The sequence below is a fragment of the Myiozetetes cayanensis genome, unplaced genomic scaffold (assembly GCF_022539395.1).
Source record: "Myiozetetes cayanensis isolate MyiCay16 unplaced genomic scaffold, myiCay2020 scf19, whole genome shotgun sequence".
Taxonomy (NCBI): domain Eukaryota; kingdom Metazoa; phylum Chordata; class Aves; order Passeriformes; family Tyrannidae; genus Myiozetetes; species Myiozetetes cayanensis.
This window is the reverse complement of record NW_026087400.1, coordinates 7,323,353-7,344,668: the sequence shown is the minus strand read 5'-3', so window position 1 is coordinate 7,344,668 and position 21,316 is coordinate 7,323,353. Positions and strand designations below refer to the sequence as shown.

At 45.1% G+C, this 21,316-nt stretch overlaps 1 protein-coding gene across 1 annotated transcript in view; it reads left to right on the top strand.

Annotated features, from left to right (window-relative positions):
• Positions 1-407: 407 nt before the first annotated feature.
• The window catches only part of VAPB (VAMP associated protein B and C), a 32,790-nt gene continuing 11,881 nt past the window's right edge, over positions 408-21,316 (top strand). The window contains exons 1-2 of the mRNA XM_050313977.1: positions 408-699; positions 16,161-16,313. Of these exons, the coding sequence (XP_050169934.1) occupies positions 642-699; positions 16,161-16,313 (211 nt within the window). The 5' untranslated portion in view covers positions 408-641. The remainder of the gene's footprint in view (positions 700-16,160; positions 16,314-21,316) is intronic.

Here is a 21,316-nt window from a genome sequence, read left to right as displayed (position 1 = left end):
TCCTTTTCCCGGGAGCGCTTCCCTTCCCTTCCCTGTGCCTGGCCGAAGGCGCTGGAAGCCGGGCAGGGCCGGCGGTGCCCGAGGGCTGTCCCTGCAGCCCCGAGGCCACACGGCACGCAGGCCCACAGCAACGCCGCTTCTCGACAAGAGGATCTGAATACAGAGCACGACTTCCAGCGGCGATTAAACACCAACTCGGCCCCTTTCTTCCCGCAAGGCTCCCGCAGCCGGAGCAGCGCCCAGAGCGGAGGCGCGGAGCCTCCCCCGCGGCCCCTCACGGCGGGGCCGGGCCCCACGTCAGCCGCCGCCGCAGCCTCTCCGCGGGCCCCTCGGTGCTGCATCGGCCCGCCCTCCGCCCGCCCTGCCCGGGCAGCGTGTGCGCCGGAGCCGCCGCCCCAGCCGCTGTCCCCGCTCCGCCGCCGGCACAGGGAGAACGAGCAGCCGGCACAGGGTGAACCACAACCCCCGGGGAGGGTGAAACGCCGCCCGGCCGAGGGGTGAACAACCAGCCGGGCGCGCCCCCCGCCCGCCTTCCCTCCTCCCTCCCTTCCTCCCTCCCCTCTTCCTTCCCCTCCCTCCCCGTCCCTTCCTCTCTCCGCCTGGTGCCGCCACCGCCGAGGAGGAGGAGGAGGAGGAGGAACATGGCGAAAGCGGAGCAGGTCCTCAGCCTCGAACCGCAGCACGAGCTCAAATTCAAAGGTACGAGGCGGCCGCCGCCATCCCCCGCTCGCCGCCGCTCCCCGCGCCGGGCGGGCTGCGCGGCCGCGCTCCGGCCCCGCTCCCGGCAGCCATTTTCCGGGGGCCGGGCACCGCCGGCAGAGAAAATGTCCTTCAGCGCCGCGCCCTCGCCCCGCCGGGCCCCCAGCCCCGCGGCGCCCCGGGCCGCCCCCAGCCCCGCGGGGTCCCCGGGCCGCTCCCCCGGCGCCGCGGGCGGCTGCGGCAGCGCCCAGGGCGGCCCGGGCACACGGCGAGGGGGGGTCCCGGCCGCCGCCTGCGCCGGCAGCTCCCGCTCCCCCCGCGCTGACCTTCCCGGGCAGCGCCCCGCAGGGCGGGCACCCCCCGGGCAGCGCCGGCACCGGGGGGGTTCCCCGGCACCCCCTGCCCAGCCCGGGGGGCGTGAGCGGCCCCGGCCGAGGGCTCTGGTGCTCAATATAGGACAGCGGTGTCCGTGAGGTGGGACTGGGAACCCGCTGTCACAATCCCTGGGAATGGGTAAAGGGCTCAGCCAAAAGGAAAAAGCAGGAAATTGCTGCCTCTGATGCCGTTTAAGTGCGCTGTGTGGCTGTTCCGTATAAAATCCAGAGGGAGGGAGGATGTTGGGAATAAGGTGGTGAACGAGGATTTCTTCTGTAACGTGTCCCAGTCACTGTGGGGTTGTTTCAGCCTTGTCTGTCTCTGGTCAGGTGCTGGGCAGCACTTCCTGCCATTATTATTATTATTATTATTATTATTATTATTATTATTATTATTATTATTATTCAGTGAGCTATTTGGATAAATAAATAATCTGCCTGTGCGAAAATCCATCCTTTTTCTAAATAAAAGTCTTGAATGGGTTTGGGCGTCCGCTGGCGCTGAAATTCCTGTCTTGCAGCCTGACAGCACAGCTGTAATACAATATTCTGGGATTACAAATAAGCATTCAGCAAGTTTATTTATGCGACCAGAGTCAGAGGTGTTTTATGGCTTCGCTTGATTTTCTGGCAAACGTGCTTTTTTAAAAATAGGGATTCATTTATTGGCTTCTGGCAAAAACAATACTCCTTTGGAAAAAAGCTTTCATGTACATTTTGAAATATAAGGGAGGTCTGTAACAGTTTTTTATTAGTAAATATATTTGAACTAATGATAAGAGATGGGTTTATCTAACAGCATGTTAATAAACACTGGGTGGAATGAATATATCTTTGTTGTAAGCTGAAGTTGTTATGGCAGCAGTATCAAACATGCTTAAGAAGGAAACTATTGTTGTTTTGGCATTCTTTGTGTTAAGTATGAGCAGATGAAAATCAGCTCTTGTTCTGGATAAAACTGCTTTCAGCAAACAAGCAAATCCAAGCTCAGGTGGGCTAAAAGTGGGACCTTAATTGGCACTGACTTGGCTAATGAGGCATAATTGTGGTTCAGGGGTTGTTTTTCTTCTTTCACTTCAGCACAGGTAGGTATAGACCCAGTCAGGCTCTGGTTTTTTTTGAAACAAAGAGAGTTTGTCACTCTGCCTTTCTTTCAGTTGGGGTTCTGGGCTAGATAACCAGTAGCCATTGAAGTTAAATCAACCAGCCATAGTGATTTTGGTTGCCAGATCTTTAGCCAGCAACATATACTCCTTACAGCATAAAATGTTACTGGACTAACTGCACCTATTAAATGGCTTCGTTTCAAAGTACACTTAAATATTAATGTTCAAACAGACTTAATGCTGTGGGCAGCATTCATATGCTTTGGCAGTACCTCTGCCTTACAGTCCTTTCTAGCAAGCAGGGCTGAGCGCTGTCCTTCATTCAGCAGAGCCCAAGTTGAAGTATTCATGAAGTAGATTCTGCTCCAAGCATTTCTTGTCCTACTGACTTTGTGATGACATACTGCCTGGTGGTAGGGCTGAAATGGTTTTGTCACCTTTCTGAATAGTTACATTTATTTCCAGAGCGTTTCTTGGCCCCCCTGCGAGTAGGTCCAGACTGGCAGAGGTCACGTTGCTGCTGACTGGGCTGGGAGTGCTTCCCTTCCTCATGGTGTGCACTGAAAGATCTCCTGCTTAATGTAGGAAAAGGAGATAGGACTGTGAGCCAAGTGTCACAAACCCTGGAAATGGATGGAGGGCTTAATCAAAATGCAGACAGGTAGAAAAAGCAGCAAATTGTTAGGGCTAGTGCTGGTTGAGTGCTCTGTGTAGCTCTTCAACATAAAATCTAGAGGGAGGATGTTGGGAATAGGTGAATGAGGATTTCTTCTACAACACATCCCAGTCACTGTGGGGTGCAACCATCTCTCTCTCGGCCTCCCCTTTCACTTGTGAAGGGCTGAAGACCTTTTTAAAGCAGCTTTTTTAGCCCCTTGGTTTGCAGCGAACCTTCTAAATCCGGCTGGAGGTCTGTTTCAAAATGCCGTGCTTATGTCTTGTTTGAAAAAAAAAAAAATATCAAAGGACTTTTTCATGCTGGAATTTTTTTTTTTTTTTTTTTCACAGCATGTGAACATGAGCAGGGGTTGTCTTTCCTCCCGCCTCGCATCTCCTCCACCATAGCACACAGGCTCCAAAATAGCAGCAGCATGTGCTGTGCTGAAATGCAGCTGCGAGTCGTGGGAGGCTGGACACCATTAGGTGCCTGGAGGTGCCCGTTTCCCTGCTCTTTGATGCCATGTGAAACAGGAGCTTCACTGCCTTCAGTGGCTTCCTGCACTTGGTTGTTGTAGATCTGCAGCCCAGGGGAGAAATCATCCAACTGAAGGTTTCCATCTCAGACTTTACTGGTGACAAAGGGTGAAAAACACCGTTGTTATACGTGACATTTACATTTTTGTTTCCCTTTTTTTTTTGTTGTTGTTTTTAACCTGAGAGATAAAGTCAAACAATCTGCCAAGAATTTATTACAACATTCAAGGCTCTGACTTTAGGAATTGCTAGGTTTGAACTTGGACAGGGATGTGGAATTGTGGCCCCTGTTGCCCGGTGCTCTGTGAAACGATGTTAGTGCCACGCTCACAGGAGGGCAGGCCAGCCTGTCCTTTCAGCCCCTCAGGAACAGAGATCAGCTGTTTAATGTCAGCAAGTAAAATTCTGTTAAAATACAGTCTATTTTAAAACTTGCCTGGGTGTGTGGTGTTTGAGGTGCTGCTGGGTTCGTTGCAGGCACAGGCTGTCGGGGCAGGGCTGTTCAGGGGGGTCCCACAGAACGGAGGGGCTGTAGGCTCAGGGACGTTTCAGGAGCGTTTTTGGAGGTTTGCTCCAGGTTAGGCTGGACTTATGACTCAGCACTCTGCCCGTGCTCCCCAAGTGGCTCACGGCAGTACTGCCAAGCAGGGATTAGTGCCTCGCAAAACTCTGCGAGTCACCGCCGGTTGGAAATGCAGGTTCCTGTCCCCAGCTCGTGATTTCACACCTGTGCAAAATGTCACTGTGTAGCTGTGCTTTCTGCAAAGGGCACAATAATACACCAGAACAGCCAATCCTCTGCAGTCCTAATAGAAGGGCTTCAGACTTGGCCTGGGGCCTAGGGTTGGTTCCGAGCTGTCACCTGTCACTGGCTCAAGTGCATCCCCTGGGTACATCAGAGCTGCAGCCCAAAGGTGTGGCCTTGGCCTGTGTAATATGCTCAGTCCAACAGTGCATCTGCAACAGTGTAAGTGTTCAATATTTGGTATTTAGCCCCAATCCTGTGCAGTTTGTGTAACCTGCAGTACCGTGGTTGGGTGGCTGCCACTCCCCGATGAGACAGTCTGAGCTCCTGCAGGTCAGGCTGTAGAAAGCAGAGATGTGGACATTGCAGTGCAAGTGTGCAGAGCCTCCTGGATCCCAGATGTATATCCCATTCCTACCAGATACCAGGGGAAGGCTCTTCAGTCCGGCAGTCCAGCAATGTTTGGGATGTAAGATCAGCGTTTCCTGCACCTGCAGTTGCCAAGGCTCAGAGCAGAGGTGGAGGACTTGGTCACACATTGCAGCTGGGCTGTACAGTTCCATCTGCACCCCTGTCCTGACCCATCAGGGATGACTGAACCACTCCTGCACTCAATGTACTGGGAGGGATTTGACTCTCATTCTGTTTTGTACTGGATAAATAGGGATTTCTAGTCACTGCCACAGGAACAGGCCATGTTTAAGAATGTAAAATACTGACAGTGTTGTGAGAAGTTGCCTGTTTGGTGTAATAAATACGCATCTTTTAAGCTGAAAATTTACATGATGTTTTCTTTAAACTCTTAGAGCCCTCCTGGTATTGACAGCAGAATGGCAGACAGTGCTAGGATTTCTTTACTCTTTGAAGGCTGCTGTGCCATTGGCTCTCTACTTTCCTGCTCAAAAATGTACCAGCTCATGCTTCCCTCTGTCTGGCCTGATTCCGAGTAAAATCATTGCTACTGCATTAAATACGAGTAAACCTTTACATCTCTCTACATATTTGAATTTGATTATCAAGTTAGAGGCTTAAAAAGAGTCTTTAAATAACAGGCAGCTTCCTAGATCTAAACAAATCAAACCCAAAATGTAGCCCAATTTATCAAACAAAATAGTCCTTTTCTGGTGCAGTTCACGTTATGCTCACTTTTTTTGCAGCTTAGCTAAAATCAATAACTTATTCTATTGAGTGTTAGTTTATTTGTGTACTGAATTATTCTGATTTCACATGCTCCATTAGTTTTATAATTACTTCAGTGCTTTGCACAGACTCTTCACTTTAAAAGAGAGGTATTTGAAGGAAAAAACCCGCAGGTAAAAGCACAGTAGTGATGCATTGTGAGTGTCTTACAACACATCTCGGTTTTTTGAAAGGTGGAATAAGTTGAAGATCATGCTTCTGTTGAACTTCCTTAATCTGCTGCTGTCCTGTGCACTAACAGCTCCACTGGGAAAGGGGACAGGAATTGTACGTGTGGGGACGAACAGAAACTTGGAGAAGGATGATTCAAGCACCAAACAACAATTGAGATGTGTGAAGCAGTCAAGGAGGTTTAACTGCATCTTCTGTTAAATTTAATTAATGTATTTAGGTCTCCCAAGACTATTTCCAAAAATACCACAATCTGCTTGAAGGCTTTGGCCAATGTGATTTATGGGTTAAGGACTTTTGAATAATTTTGCACTGCGTAGATTTTGAGAATTCCAGATGAAGTTACGAGCATTAATGGGATCAAAGTATTACTGTTTCAGGGAAAGACCTAATGCAGAGATAAAATTTGTTATTTGGCCATTGCATCTCTCAGTTTTATGTGATTTTTGTGTTTTAAATGTGACCAGCTGCTTGCCTTTACTGTAAGGGAAGGGGCACACACATCCATAGCTTCCTGTTCCTTGGGAATCCATGTTTGTGCCTGGATTTTCAGCTCACTTGGAGCTGTGGAACCATTGCAATGATACATGAAAAAGTTTGTCGAGTTTGTTATTTAAAGCTCATCAGGGTGGCGGATTGCCAGTGGTTGATGGGATGTGACCTCTGTTCATCACTTGAGAAGATAGGTCTGATAACAAATTATATTGAAAATACACATCTAAGAAGTGGCTGTCTCAAGCCCTGGGAACGTGGCTGTCATGGCAAAATAGAGCCACAGTTAATGTGTCAGAGTGGATGCAGGTTCACACTGGTGCTTAGCAGTAAATTGTATTTCCCAGCTGCTCCCCTGCATGTGCAATGTCCTATCACCCCATGAAGAGGGATATGGAGTAGGAATTTGCCACAGGAGTTTCTCATAGTTCCTTCTCACTGGAAAATAAATTATTACCTATTTTCTCCTCACTGCGCAGGTTTTATAAATTAAAAACTTACACAGTCATGCAATGCTATATTTCTTTTAAAATTGGTTCTCTGCCTCTGAGTACAAGAATGAATTTTGTTTAATTGCTGTCTAGTTCAGAATTAGGACTGTAAGAATTCAAGTACTAACCTTTAAATAGATTGTCAGATCTGTTTTGAAACTCAACTGGAAAAAAAAGCATCATCACCATAGCAAATGATCCAACTTCATGAGCTCAGGTCAGCTTACATCCATGAACAAATACCCAATTTTAAAAGCAGCTTAATTTGCTGTATGCAGCCAGCTCTGGAAGGTATTGATTGCATCAAACGAGTTTTGAATCAAATGAGCAACTTCTGCATATGCTGTAATGCAATTTTTGTAGCAAACTGGGTGAGTGAGGGTTTGTCTTGTTTCTAAGCACAGCTTTCTGCCCAGCTGAGGGTGCAGGAATCAAATGACCCTTGCTAATTCTGCCCCCATCCTGCAGTCATACTCATTTTCTACTATCTTGTTACCATATTGGTCTTGTGTTTGCTGCCTGCTGGGAACAGCTAATAACTACTGAATGCATTTCATAGTCAGTACAATAACAACCTTTTTTACTTTCCCTGTCACTGTGGCTGCTTGGCTTTGAAAGCTTTTATTGATGGTGTTTGCAGCAGTTCTGTTTGTGGTCACAGCTGTCGTTTCAGGCTTAAATTTCATCTTTGTGTTTGTAAGGAACGTGAGCTTTAACATTATCATCCTGCTGCTGCAAGTTGTTTGTTTGGCTTTTTTTTTCTCCAAGTAAATCCTCCCTGATTAGGTCAGGAACTCTTCCCAGTCAGACCTCTCTGGATGAGGGACTCTGGTACTGCCCTGACAGTTCCTACCATGAAGAACATCGAAGGTTCCTTCCATTGTCTTCCTGTGTCATGGCCAGAGGCAGAAAGGAAGCCTATTTTACATACAGATATGAATATTTAAGTACCAGTCTGTCTAAGCTGGGGGCCACACTCATGCCAAGTCTGTTCCTCTGGTGTTTGACCCAGTATTTATTCGACATAAAAATGCTTTCAGACCTGCCTCGTAGCCTGAGTGTCAGTAGGGGCGTAGAGGATGTTTGCTGAGATGTCTGGGATGTTGTTGAATTTAAAACTTGGCCTACTGGGCAACCTCTGCTAAAGAGGGGTTTGTACCACCACTCTGGAACAGCTGTCACAGCCTTGCTGTCATTGCAGATGTGTGCAGAGCAGATCACCATTTCCAGGCTGAATTCAGCGTGGGGTTTAAAGGCACGTGGATCCAAGTGATTCCGTGTTTGTACACCAGCAGGACAACCCAGACTGAGAGCTGAGAGACTCTGTCCTTTCTGTATTGGAGCAGTTCTGAGGATTGCTGACTTCATCTGTAATTCTTCTGGCCTCAAAAACATTTGTACAGTTTGGGTTCTGCTGCTGCCTGCAGTACTTATCCCACGTTATTATAAATACTTTATGAAAATAATCTCTTTGCTAAACTTCTTTGGTGTCTCGTTCTCCGAGCTGTAAACGAAGTCCCTCACGCCGTGGTGCATGGATTAAAGATTTTATCATTCTAAATTTAATCCTGTTTTCTTGGTTGGTTTCCACGAGAGGTGGAAAAATAGAGAAGGGGGAGGTTTGCCTGGTGATCCAGTTACTTAGGAGGCAGATTATAAAATCCTGTAGGTGTGGGGAACACTATGGAGCCAAATCTTATGTTTTCAAAAGCAATTTAAAAAGCCTAATTCAAATTAGTTGTGCTTCTAGAAGGCATGTCAAATGACTGTGTCATTCTTTAAGGAAAAAAAAACGGCACTTCTTTGTTTTTCTCAAGACTGCTCCTTTCCATGGAACCAGTTACTTCATCCCTGTTATCCTTACTGGTGCTTCTGGTGTTTCCCCCAGCAGTTCATTCCCTCCCTTGTGCAGTTTCATGTGTGTTGGATGTTGATATTTGCAACTGCTGCTGCTTCTGATGTGGGAATTAACAATATATTTTGAATTTTCTCAAAATATTTGCGTTTCCTCTGGTCTGTAGTGTCTCCTCCCTACATTTTAACCAGAGTAGGAACAAAGGTGTAAGGGCAGGAAGATTAATATTTTTTTTCTTTATTTTTATATAGCTGGTTTTACACTGTGTTTACTGGTGTCACACAGTGGTGCAGATGATCCCAGAATCGTGGAATTGTTTAGATTGGAAAAGACAGAAGTTTAGGTTTGAAGAACACAACTTGACATTTGTATCTTGTTCGGTGCCAGACTGTAAAAGATGTGAGGTATTGGGGTTTTTTTCAGATAAAGTTTTCTCCCTGCTTCTGACTAAACATCTGATTTGGTTTGGGGTTTTTTCCTTTGATCCTGAAAATACAGTTAATAGGATAGTTTTCAAGTGGCTCCCCTGAAATATATCTTGCTAAATTCTGGTTTCCTTCCTTATTTGTAGCTATAAATAGTAACCCACTGCCTATTTAATGTGGTTTGGGTTTTTTTTAAACTTATTAGAAAAGCAGCTGCTCTCTGTGCATCCCAAAAATCTCTAATTTTGCTTATTTCTTCTGGTATTTCCAATTTGTGCATAGTTTTGCACTTAAAATATTTGCTCATTTGCTATTTAAGTTGCACATCACATTTGTCTGTTTGAAGAGTATCTGTGAGCATAAAATCAGAGTAGTTAAGTTGCTCCTTCCCTAACATTTTAATGTGCATTTGAAATGGAGATTAGTGATGAAAATTAGACCGGGAAAAATTACTTTACAAGAAAAAAGTGTAGTTTGGGTTGGGGATTAAAGTCACGGTGCTTCTTCCAGGGAGACACTTTACACTGACTTCAGGCTTTAGCAGCGTTTTTGCCAGGGAGTTTGGCACATCAGCCCATCCATCATCCTGCTGCTCTCCAGGGCTGCATCCCCACTTCCCTGTGCCTTGTTTCAGTGGATGGGGCCTCAGGCCATGAACAGTCAGCAGGTGTTTTACTGTGAGTAGGTCTGCTCCATCACTGAGAGGCTCTGAGCTGTTTTCATACCTGGCCAGGCCGGTACATGTGATATTTGTGAGCGCGGTAACACGAGATGCTCGCTGCTAAAAGGGGCTGAAAGCACAGTTGGAACAGAGATCCACCTCTAAAAGCTCACCCAGGCTGCTCTCAGGCTCTTGTTTGTGCAACTGGGTGCACAAATTTGTTTTCAGTTTAGGATGTGCAGGAAGCACTTTGTGCCGGGTGATGAACTTTGCTGTGAGTCGTGTTTGGGTGTAATAACACTCTGAAGGGGGAAAAAAACAAATGACACTGGTCCCAAAATGATGTGAAGGACAGATTCCTCTGTTTCTCTTGGCAAGCTTATGTGTGTCCTCTCAGTTCTTAGAGCTGTGAATCAGACTGTTAATGATCCCCAGGGGGATAAAGGTGACAAAAATTACGTACTAATAGATACCCTGAAAATAGTCTTCAGTCTCATGTTTGTTGGGGTATGGGGCTTTTTTTACTCATTAAGCATGAGGCACACTAAGAAAAACAGTTTATGCCCAAAAAGGCCAGAGAAGGACACTGATTAATCCATCCAAATGGAATAACTTACTGCCAGCCTTGCTCCAACTTTGGCATCTGGATCATGTAATTTTGCTGGATTTCTGCATCTTGATTTTTTTTTTCTCCCTCTTAGGTCACTTTATTGATTACATACTTCTTAAAAAAATCACTCCACTGCATCAGCCACTGCGTGGGGAGTGATTTGGATGTTGCTTCTATTTTTGTAATGTATTTTTCATCAAGGTATCTGCTGCTTGCCACAGCAGAAGTGGAAGGGACCACTTCCCTTCACGGGCTCTTTTTGGATGAGGGGGTGGGTGCTGTGAGTAAAGCCAATGATTCCACAGGGGTGGGGGGGGTTCCAGCTAATTCCTTCTAAAGTCTGAGCTGAGGTTGAAAGGTTGGCAAGTGGTTTACACAAGGATTTGTCTTAAAAATAATTACCAAATTTGGAGTCATTGGGGCCCTCTCAGTGAGTTCCTTGTGAAATCAGATGTTTGTGCAACACAGGCTCTTCTTGTTTCTGGTTTTTTGACTTCTCTGATTTCCAAAGTTGCGGATGCTCACTTAATTATGAATGTCTCCAGAGCCAGATGATGATGATGATTAAAACTTGGCACACAGTACTTTTTAAAACACTAATCTTCACAAGATTCTGTGTAATTAGGTAAGTATTCTCCTGACTTTACAGAGAGGGGGAACTATAAGGGTCTAAACCTGCTTCTGTTTTGCAGTTGCTGTCAACTCTTAAGGCTCTTAATAGCAAAAGATCAAGCCCTTAAGTGATTTGTCTAAAGGCAAGGAAGATGGTGGGAGGGTTTGATTGGATCTTGGGTGTTCTTGATTCCCAGGCACCTGGCTGATAGCTCAAGATATCTTGCTTGACATTTCAGCTCTTTTCATTTTAGTGTTTATCTTCAAAGGTCATCAGCTTTATATATAACCTTAAAAAGAAGCAAAACAGCAAGTCAAGTTCTTCACCTGTTATTGAGCCCTCTTGCACATCACTGGTGCTTTTATTTTGCCTGTCTGTCTAGTGCTGATAGACACCCACAGAAATGAAATGGGAGAAATGGAGGAAATCAAATGAAATCACTTGGTACTGTCAGGGAGACAGTAAAGGAGGAACTCAGATGCAAAGATGAGACAAGTGGCAAGTAGAAAGACTGAAATAGTCAGATAGAGAGATGTCTGTTTTGGGAAGGGAGCCTCAAGTATCCCATTCAGCTCCACCCTCTCCTCTTGCACATGGAGGATCAGTGTGGCCCTTTTCGCTGGGTGAATTATTGCTCCATGTGGATGGACATCTCCTAGTGGTGTGTGGGATTTGGGCTCTTGAGAGTAGTCACAAACCAGTTTAGGTTTCCCCTCTCCTGCTCTCCACCATCTCCCTTAATAAAGATTCCTTGGTTACCTTTCTGTGGCTGATTAATGTGTCAGGTGGTTAATGACTTTCGTCTGACACATCCATGGGATTAACCCATGGTGAAATACATCCTTCCTCTCCTATTATTGCATTCCATGCTTTCCACAAAGGAAGTACAGAGAGGTTTCTCTCACTAGAAGCTCTGCCTGTGTTTCTGGCTGTTTCCAATTACCTTGCTCTAGGGTGTCTGTGCTGAGCTGGAGTGGCAGAAGTTCTTTAAGGAAAGATGCTGAAAGTGCATCTGCAACACTCTGGGAAGAGCATGAACAGCTGGATGAGAACTTACCCTTAGTCTTGTGGGTCAGTGGGTGCCAGTTGAACATGGCTGCAATTCTATCAAGTAATCCTGCAGTGCTTTTCTCTGAAAAGTTCACTAAATTTTTTAGAGGATATCTGACTTTAAACAGATGAGGATTTGCATTAGATTTAAGCACAAAGAAATAATGCATGTGCCTTAATTACTTTGAGCAGCTATGCCAGCACAAGTGTGACTGCAGTGCCTATGCCTGGATGTGCTCGCTGGCTTTAACCTGCTAACTGTGAGACCTTGCTGCCTTCATTTGGCAGAATGCTGGCCAGGAAGATGCAGTTTCCCTGATGCCAGGTCTGAGTGCTGCTTGGTCTGGCTGAAAACTGATTCTCCTTTTTCTCTTCCCCACTGCCCCCTCCCTCGCTCCCTGCCCGGTAAGTGGATTAATTTCCAGCCCAGGCAGCTCCCTGGCTCTGCTCTGGGCACACACTGTGCAGCCTGCACAGGCAGCTGGGGAGAGGAGAGGTCAGAACACCTCCCTGTCAGCAGGGAGATGGACTCATGCAGGAATAAAGCAACCCTGGGACCGTGGCCCACCTGATGTGTTTAGTTAATTATAAAGATGTTGTAGTATTTGCAGGTACAAATCTGCCAGGGACTGTGCCTGGTGGGTTTGAATGTTCCTGCCCAACCTGTGCCATCGAAGCTTTCCCCCTGCTGATACTTGTGCTAACTTCTTTCACCTGCCAAACAGTATGAGGACTGTTTGCTGTGTGGAGTTTTGGTTCAGGTGAGAATGGCTGTATTAAGATTCAGTACAAGTGTACTGTGGGACGTGATTTCTGTGAGTAGCAAGAATCTCACAGTGAGTACTGTGCTGATCAGAAGGTTATCAGCCTGGATTTGCTGGTACAATGATGGGCAATTTTTATTGCAGTGAGAGTTATTTAAAATTTAAATAAATTTGACATCATGTTCTTTTGACCTAATTCCCAGACTTTTGTATTATTACTAAAATGGTGTGGTGTATTGGAACACAGTGCACTGCAGAATGGCACTCCTAGGAAAGATTGGTCCAGCACTGGTGTTTGAGTAGGAAATGGAGTGTAGCTGGTTCTGAGCCAAAGCTGTGATCTTCACAGGGGCAGGGTTGGCTGTGTAGCTCCTTGGGTGGAAAGCCACAGCTGTAGTTTGACACTAACCCTGCTGAAAAGTGGCCCTATGGAAAACCTTCAAAACCTTACTGCTTGTGGTTTCATGAGTACAGAAGGTGATGTTTCCTTTCTGCTGGTTTGCATATCACTAGATGCCCCGTTTGCATGAACACAAGTTGTCTTTATTTTGGCAGGAAAGAGTCATCAAGCCCTTGTGGAATATTTCAGACTTTCACCACCAAATTCAATTTACTACATTCTTCCTTGTAGGCAGCTCGCTCCCGTGACAACCCTGTGGCAGATGATGCATGTACAGACCCCGTTTCCCATAACTGTCCTTGGGATGACACCAGTGGCGTTTTTCTCATGATCTCTAAAAAAAAAAAAAACGTGAGGAAAACCAGTCAGGCTGATTTTAAAGTGCAGATTGTCATTTGGAAAGCACCCTGCCTTTGTACGAGTTTCACTTATTTAGGAATATTATGAGCAATAGAAAAAACATTCAAAACAAAATAATGAAGTGAGGGTTGTGGTTTTTAACCCAGCTGCTGGTTAGGAACAGAGTCAGTCTTCACTTGCTTTTACCCAAGTAATGCACCAGTCTGACTGTAACTGCTCTCACAGCCCACCTTGGGGGACAGGCATTGTCCAGGTGTTACATATACTTGTGTAAATTGTAGTGAGGACAAAGTGATCAGAAAGAAGTGTAGAGCATTCTGTCTCACTGTATCTGTGTATGAATCCAGAATTCCTGATGCCTTGCACTGGAAAATGAAGCTCCAGGGTAGATGTGTGTCTTGTAGGACTGTCAATACCCACTCCAGCCTTATCTGCTGTGCTCACATCCAGATGTTGGAAAGCAAAGGTGTATCTCCAGTAAAGAATTAGCTTGTGTTTATCCTGGGATAGTTCTCCCCCCAAAACGTTGGAGCCTTGGCCATAGTAATCCAACAACAGGCTATCAAGGTTTCATTTCAGCCCGACTTGGCAGCCCGTGGGCCTTGCTCTCAAAAGGCAGGGCCAGCCAAGCTGATAATATTTCACTGCCATGCCCCAATTACCCCTGAGTTAATAGTCTGTTGCCTGTTTATTTTTTTTACACCCTTCAGGACGCCCACAAAGGCACGTTAATCCTGCGTTTGTCTGCCGTGTTTTGCTGTGCTGCAGTGTTTGGACAGCGGTGCCCTGAGGAGTGTGCCTCACACAGCTTTGCTGGGAGCAGATGTCAGCCTTCCTTCCAGCTGCAAAACCTGGAGCTGGGGGAGAATGGAGCTAAAGGAACTGTTTAAAGCTTAGTGGACAGAACAGAAGAGCAAACGTCAAGCAGACAAGGAGAAATTAATTCCGTCTGCTGGAAGGTTTTGCTGCCAAATATTTTGGTATGATCTGTGTTAGCAATAAGTAACTCCATTTGGAAATTATTTTACACACAGAATTGTTGTCGTATTGCTGTTTCAAACAGCAGCTCTTTGCTGGGGCACACAAATCCCACAGGCCTTCGTGGATCAGCCAAATAAAAACATGGTATTTCCCCCAGGAAATCTGTCCCGGGAAAGCACTGCTGAGGATGCAGCTGCATAGGTAGGGCTTTGCTCAGCCCACCCTCCCTCTGTGCTGGAGCAGCTCAAGCTGTAATTTTGCAGTAAAGGCACATCCTTAATGCTTAGGCCTCCTGTAATTTCTTCTGAGATGTTGAGGCTTCTCCCAGATAGAGCTGTTTTGAAGATCTGCCACTGTCTTTACACACCTGAATGTCTGCTGGAGGATTTTTCTGATGGTTTGGCTTGTTTAACTTCTTTAACAACTCGTGGCCGCTTCTGCCCAGTTATTTTCCATGAGCTTCAAGTCTCTCTCTGCATGCAGAACACAGAGAAAACTTGACAGCTGTGTTTCATTCCCTTTCCCATCACAGTGTGTCACCAGGCACAGGTTTAGTGATGTCTTTGCCATGGGATCTGAAAATTTTATTGCTTCAATTTTTTTTTGCTCCCAGGTTGCATTTTAAATGCAAAGCTGGTCTGTTCAGAGCACAGGCAGAAATGGTGCTACATTGTTGTCTGGTTGGATGGGTTTGTGTGTGTGATTGTTTTGGGGTTTTCCCCTTCTAATTCCTTTAAACAAATTGAGGATAAATGCGGGGCTGAAGTACTGTTACTCTATGAAACGTCATCTTGGGAGACAAATTTATGTGATAAATTTGTAGAAAAAGTATCAAACTTAAATTATCTGAAGTCAACCATGCTCTGGGAGGAGGATGGTGGAATGTTGCCTGCCAGTGTTTTTATTATCATTGTCATTCCCCCCCTTTTCAATTTTAGGGCTGTCATTTCTGTAAGGAAAAGTTCAATGCTTTTCTTTGACCAATTTGCTTTTACTCCTGAGGACAGATGAAGATATTTTATTCAGGCATCAAATTAATCACTTCTATGCAGAAGACATTTGATCAAAGTGTGGTTATATTTCTTTTAATTTTCCTTCTTTACCATCTGTAAAACACCATAGTTGTGTGCTGCCTGTCTGATTTATCAGTGTCTTGTAGGAAATCAGTAACGAGCCTTTCCTCTAACCTGAGGGATTTGGGCAGTTCCAATTAGGTGGGGAGCCTGGGAGGGATGGATTTGCCTGCTCTTGGTGCTGCAGGACTTGACAATGGTTCGATTCTGGCTTTGCTAATGTGGAAATCTTTGCCGGTGCTCTCAGCATCTAAAAATTCCCCTATTTCCACTTGGTTATTTCCTGCCCTGGGTGAGGTAGGCTATTTTATTTCTTCTGGGTTATAATTTCTAGTAGCTAAGAGAGTTGTTAACAAACAAACAAAAAACCATAAACAAACACAAACTTGCTTGTTGTGCTGGTTTTGGTGTGGCATTCCAGAATACCTGGTGGATTCCTGGTTCTCTGGAGGTACAGCTTCACGTGCAGATGGATCTGTAGTAGCCCCTTTGTTATCATTCCCTGCCTAGTTAACAAACTGTGTTTGCTCGCTATTTATCACCTACAACATGGATACATGTGGTGTCTCTGCCAGCCTGGGCTCGCTGGGATGGAGTATCTGTGATGCAGCAGGGAATTTGGCATCCTCTGAGTGCCATGTTGTGGTGCTGGCACAACGTGGGAATGATTTCCCCCTTTTGTCTGGCAGTTAATGATCATTTCAGCTGTGGGGCTGGAGCTGCAGCAGGGCCGGGGCGCTGGCTTTGCGTGCCCGATTATCTGTACGTGCCGCAGATGGAAATTGGACATCTAATGACTTTATAAGATTTGTGAACAGAGATTTAGAGCCTGCTTAGCCTCTGCTTGAAAAGTGCTTTCTGTGTGATTTCAAGTCTTGCTTCTCTCTCCTCGCCAGGTCCTTTCACAGATGTTGTCACTACAAACCTGAAGCTCGGCAACCCCACAGACAGAAATGTTTGCTTCAAAGTTAAGACCACAGCACCACGTAGATACTGTGTAAGGCCCAACAGTGGAATTATCGATGCAGGAACATCAATTAATGTTTCTGGTAAGCCATTCAAGCAGTTCTTTTGTGATTTGAAAATAGCTTCTTTTAATCAATTACTGTGAATGCTTTGCAGCCTGAAGGTCTTTGGTCGGACCCGACAGGTTGTGTTTTGGTGGAGAAGCAGCCACGTCACGTAGCCTCACCTCCCTTGTTCCTGGGCTAGCAGCAGTAGGCTTGGTTTTACATCATGTTTTGGAGAGGAAAAAGGCAGAAATACATAAATGATTTATATGGCTCATTAACAGCCTCAGCCAGCCTATCCGAACCAGTGCTGCTGCAGCCCTGCCCTCCCTGTGGGATTATTTTTGTAGTTCGTTTTTTGCCAGCTTAACTTCCTGAACCAGCTCAGCATGGGGTCAAACAAGTGCTTGGGTGAGCACAACAAGGGAAGAATAAATCTGGGTGGACTGCAGCCACTGGTTTAGACTGGTGTTGGCTGTTGCCAAACTGCCTTGGTATAACCAACAATGCAAACCTTTACTTTCAGTCCATGCTTGTTTTGTGTTCCCTGAAGATTCAGTATCCTTTGGTGTTAAAAATGTCAAATGACTAAATCTTTGCTGTTCCATAGGAAAAGTTAATGATTTTCTCTAATGAGTCAGTAGCTCTTGACTTGCCTAAGTTTGGTAATGGAAAAAACAAAGGAGTGGCTTACTTTGAAAGCATAAAGAGCTGAGTATTCCCATGAACAGAATGTCTGCATACTGTTAACTCACTGATGATACATGCTGAAAACAGTGTATTTTCTCAATGACTTTTCCATGTTTTTAAGAGAGAATTCTACCAAAGCACGTAGTAGTGGCATATTGCATGAATGAGGTCTGACTTTTTCGTTGAGAAAATGATTTCTTTAAATACGCAGATTTGCTTTACTATTTTTAAAAGAATTTAATGTTATCAGGATAAGAAAAATAACTGATAGGTTATAGAGTTCCCTGTTAGTCTCTTAGCAACCTTTCCTAACCTGGAATAAAAAATTTGGGGAGCTAAACCCACTGCTTTTTACTTGGAAAAAAAAAAATCAACTTGTAAAAATCAAGACTTCACTTTTTTTACTTAATAAAATGTAAAATATTTTAACACCTTGGGGAGCCTGCTTCAACAAAATAAAAACTGCTCCCAAAAATACTTTGCACTGTGACATTAAGCAAGCCTGATCCTGTAAGTCCTCCTGTGCATGCCCACATTTGCACACTCATTGATCCGTTGTCTTTGGGATTTCGGTGTCCAATTGAGCGTGCAAACTGCTGCAGGACCGTGCCTCGATTGCAGTGGGAGCTACAGGTGGGGCAGGCAAAGCACTTCTGCTTCAGGAGAAGGCCAGCACGTAGCCAGTGAGCTCCGAAATGAGTAATATGTAAATGAAAAAGCTCTCTAGAGAGAAATTTCGATTTTTAAAAGTCGGGACAATTCCCAAGTAAAGCTGTCTGTCATCTCTCCTAGCTGCAGGCAAGCATATCAAATGCATTGAAATCAATGAAATGATAATGAAAATTAGCATGGTTTCTAGCTACAAATTATCTTCATGCTATAAAGATGTGGTTGCTTTTCATCTTGCAGATCAACTTTGAGAATTAAAAGCCTGCTTCCTTCACAGGCTCTTTAATGTCGTCTTGATCTCAGCGTTGAGTGTTTTCTTAAACCTCTGCTCACTTTGTGTGTCCCTTTGCTCCACCTTGAGCAAACAGTACAGGAGGGTGTTGCAGGAAGCATCTCATGTTATGCTACCAGCAACTTGCCTTTGCAGCCTCACTCTTCCCCGTGGCACAGCAGAGAGTGTGGATCTAGTCCAAGGCTTCAAGTACCCCGCTATGAGCCTGCTGTGCCAACCCTGAGCTGTGCTTTCCTCTTGCTTACACAGCTTTACAATTTTCCCTTTTCTGGTGACCTTGTTTATGGTGATTTATGATTTGGTTGGTTTTGCAAATGGCTGTGGTGTGTTTAATCCCAAGCTCACATGTGTGTTCTAACATTTTCATGCTGATAATCATTTCAGTAATAAATAAGAGTCCTAAATTACCAATGTCCTTACATTAGCATTATATTTTAAAATGCAAACAGTACACATTCACTGTTCTTCAGGTAATATTGAGGTAAATGCATAGGTAGATATTACAGAATTTGTTACAAGTGTTAATTTTTATTTCCTAAAACATTCTGAACTGCAGTTTAATGGAGCTGTATATATGGCAGTTCTGGTAGGTCCTTTAAACCGTGCATGGGACCTAAATTTGGACCTTAAGTTGGCAGTGTCTTTGGTTCTAATCAGCAGATGGGATTCTTTGGATAGGGATCAGAGGGGACTCCGGAGTCATTAACTTACAGAACAGAATTGTTTTCAGGTTCACAGAAGGGGGAGAGAACGTGTTTAACCTTTGCTTTGGGGTAATGTTGCTTGAGAACAGAGGAGTGATTTTGGAGTTAATGAAGTGAAAAATAAATAGAATTTGTTTCTTTGCCTCTGAATCAGTTATTTTTCAGTCCTGTAATTCAAGTCTTGAACAGGGCATAAAAATAGGACTTGAATAAATAGGGCTTGAATTCCTCCAAACCTAGTGAAAATACTACTGATGAGAAATTATTAGAATGGAGTTAATTCAGTAGTAACTTCTGGACACTTAAACTAATTGGGCTGTATTTACTATATGCAATCTGTCCTCTTGGGAATTGCTGACTGGCTTTACCAGAGCCACTGATTGCACTGGTTTGTCTCTCCAAAAAATCAGTGCCTGTGGTGGCATGAAGCTCTGGAATGATTTATTAGTTTCTCAGAGTGTTACTGACTGCAGCTGAATTTGGGGCAGCCTCATCTCCTTGCACTGTAGTAACCAGATGCCTCTGTAACACTCCTGTGGAACTAAATCTGTACTAATTTGATGTAAGTATATGAGCAGATATTCTACCCTGAGACAGAGGCAGCAGTTCCAACGTTATTCCACTTTATTTCGTACTAATATGATGGCTCATTTAAAAACACACCAAATGCTAGAAATATAAAGCTTGCTTTATTCTAGTGGAGTCTCAAATAACTGGCTTCTTATGCCAAATCACAGCTTTCCCTAAATCCCAGCATTTCAGGCCCTGTCAGCGTGTGCTGCTCGCTGTGGTGGCAGGTTTGGAGCCCGTGTTTTCACCTGTTATATAATGGCATGTAATTTTAACAGCTGAGTTTATGTAACTGTCGGGGAGCGTCTGTGTGTGTGCTGTCAGCTGATGGCTCTGCATGTGCTCTGAGATGCTGGGCAAAGAGGAGCATTTGCACACATTCCCTTTTTGTTAGACACGTGTGATTTCTGCAGAGGTACCTGAGATTTTTTTTTTTTCTGAGATCTAAATCAAAGGCATGAATGGATTACAAAGGAGAAGTGAAAAAACCCTCAGCAGATGCTGGTGAGGTGTGTGAGGGGGGAGAGAGGAAGTGCAGAAGGAACCATCTGTGCCGGTGTCCTGCTGAAGAGAGCAGTCTGAACACGCTGCCTGAAAACGGGGAGAGGCTGGTGATGGCCTCAGGTTGCTGTTGAATATCCTCAGGAGGATTTTTACTCTTTGGTGAGCTTGCCTGGCTTGGAAAAGGCAGCTGGCATTGCCTTCAGCAGGGATGGAGCTCAGCCCTGTGCTCTGCAGTCACAGGGGGGCTGCCCCCTTCCCTCATCCACTGCTGCATTCCCAAACTTTCCCTCAGCAGCATCGCTGCTCTGCCTTCTTCCCATCAACCTCCCAGGACCCTGTAGCCACTGCCAAGTTTTGGGATGGTTGTGCCTCCTTGCTTTAAAAGATTCTGTCTTGGTCTTCCCAGATTCAACATTTTTTAGGATTCTTGAGATATTTACAGAGATTTTATGTTTGTTTCTGTAAACGTGGAGCAAACCTGGAGGGGTGCAATGGACTTCTGTACTGCAATGTCCTTCTTCACCTCTGGCAGAGCTGATCTAATTGCACAGTGAACTTGAGGCTTGCCCCTGCTTGGGGTATTTTGTGGACAGGTGACATAAACGTGGCAGATTTGATCCGTCCAGACCATAAAGAATTGCAGTCAGTGTCATTTGGGAAAAAGATCAATAAAGCTGGAAAAGAAAAATGGATTCACAGAATGTTGAATGAGCTGCTTGAGAGTGAACAGTGATGTGGTGGATGGAAATGCAACAGCAGGAAGTTACTAGTGACGTTTCTTGAGAATGATTCTTGGTACTAATCTTGTTTAATGCTTTTACAAGCAATTCTGGCACAAAGAGAACACTAAAAACCCTGATGGTGGTGTAAAGTTGGGAGGCTGAAGTTATGCAGCAGAACTAGGTGTCCTTGAAGGCTACAGTGAGACAAACAGAGGATGAGTTTCATTAGAAAAAACTGCAAAATCACATATTTGGAGAATAAAATACTCCTGCTATTAATTGCAAACTTGTTAAACAAAGGGGCCTGACTGGGCTGAGCAAGATGCTGACATAATGTGGCTGTGAGAAAGGCAAATGTGGTACCACACATCTGCATTTGTAGGCAAATATGTGACAAAGAGGCTGATAATGGCAGAGGGAAGAGGGTAGAAATGCTGTTGTCCGAGGCACTGGCAGAATTGCCTGGGTGTATAATTAGAGCAGCTCATCTAGAGGAGTTGATGCCAGAACAGGTGCAGAGAATGAATGGGGAGCCTGGCCCAGGCAGGACCCACTGAGTCTGGCTTACTGAGTGTGCCACAAGGCCAAGAGTCGCTGTGATTGATGGCTTGGAGTGCACCAGAAGTAAATGACTCTTCCCCTTCTCTGATATTTAAGCAGAAGGGCAGTATTGGTCCAGGACCAAGTAAACAGGCCATTAATAAATTTAGATGGAAACTAGAGGAAGGTTGCTGACCATCTGAGCTGGGAGACTTTTCTGTTCCTTCTGCTCCTGGAAGGGAAAGGTAGATCCCAGCAGGTGTCAGAGGTAGAATTTTGCCTCCTTCCATCATCCTTGCTTCAGATTTCCTCTGTTCCTTGAGAAAGCAGGTTTACCCTAGGACAACCAGA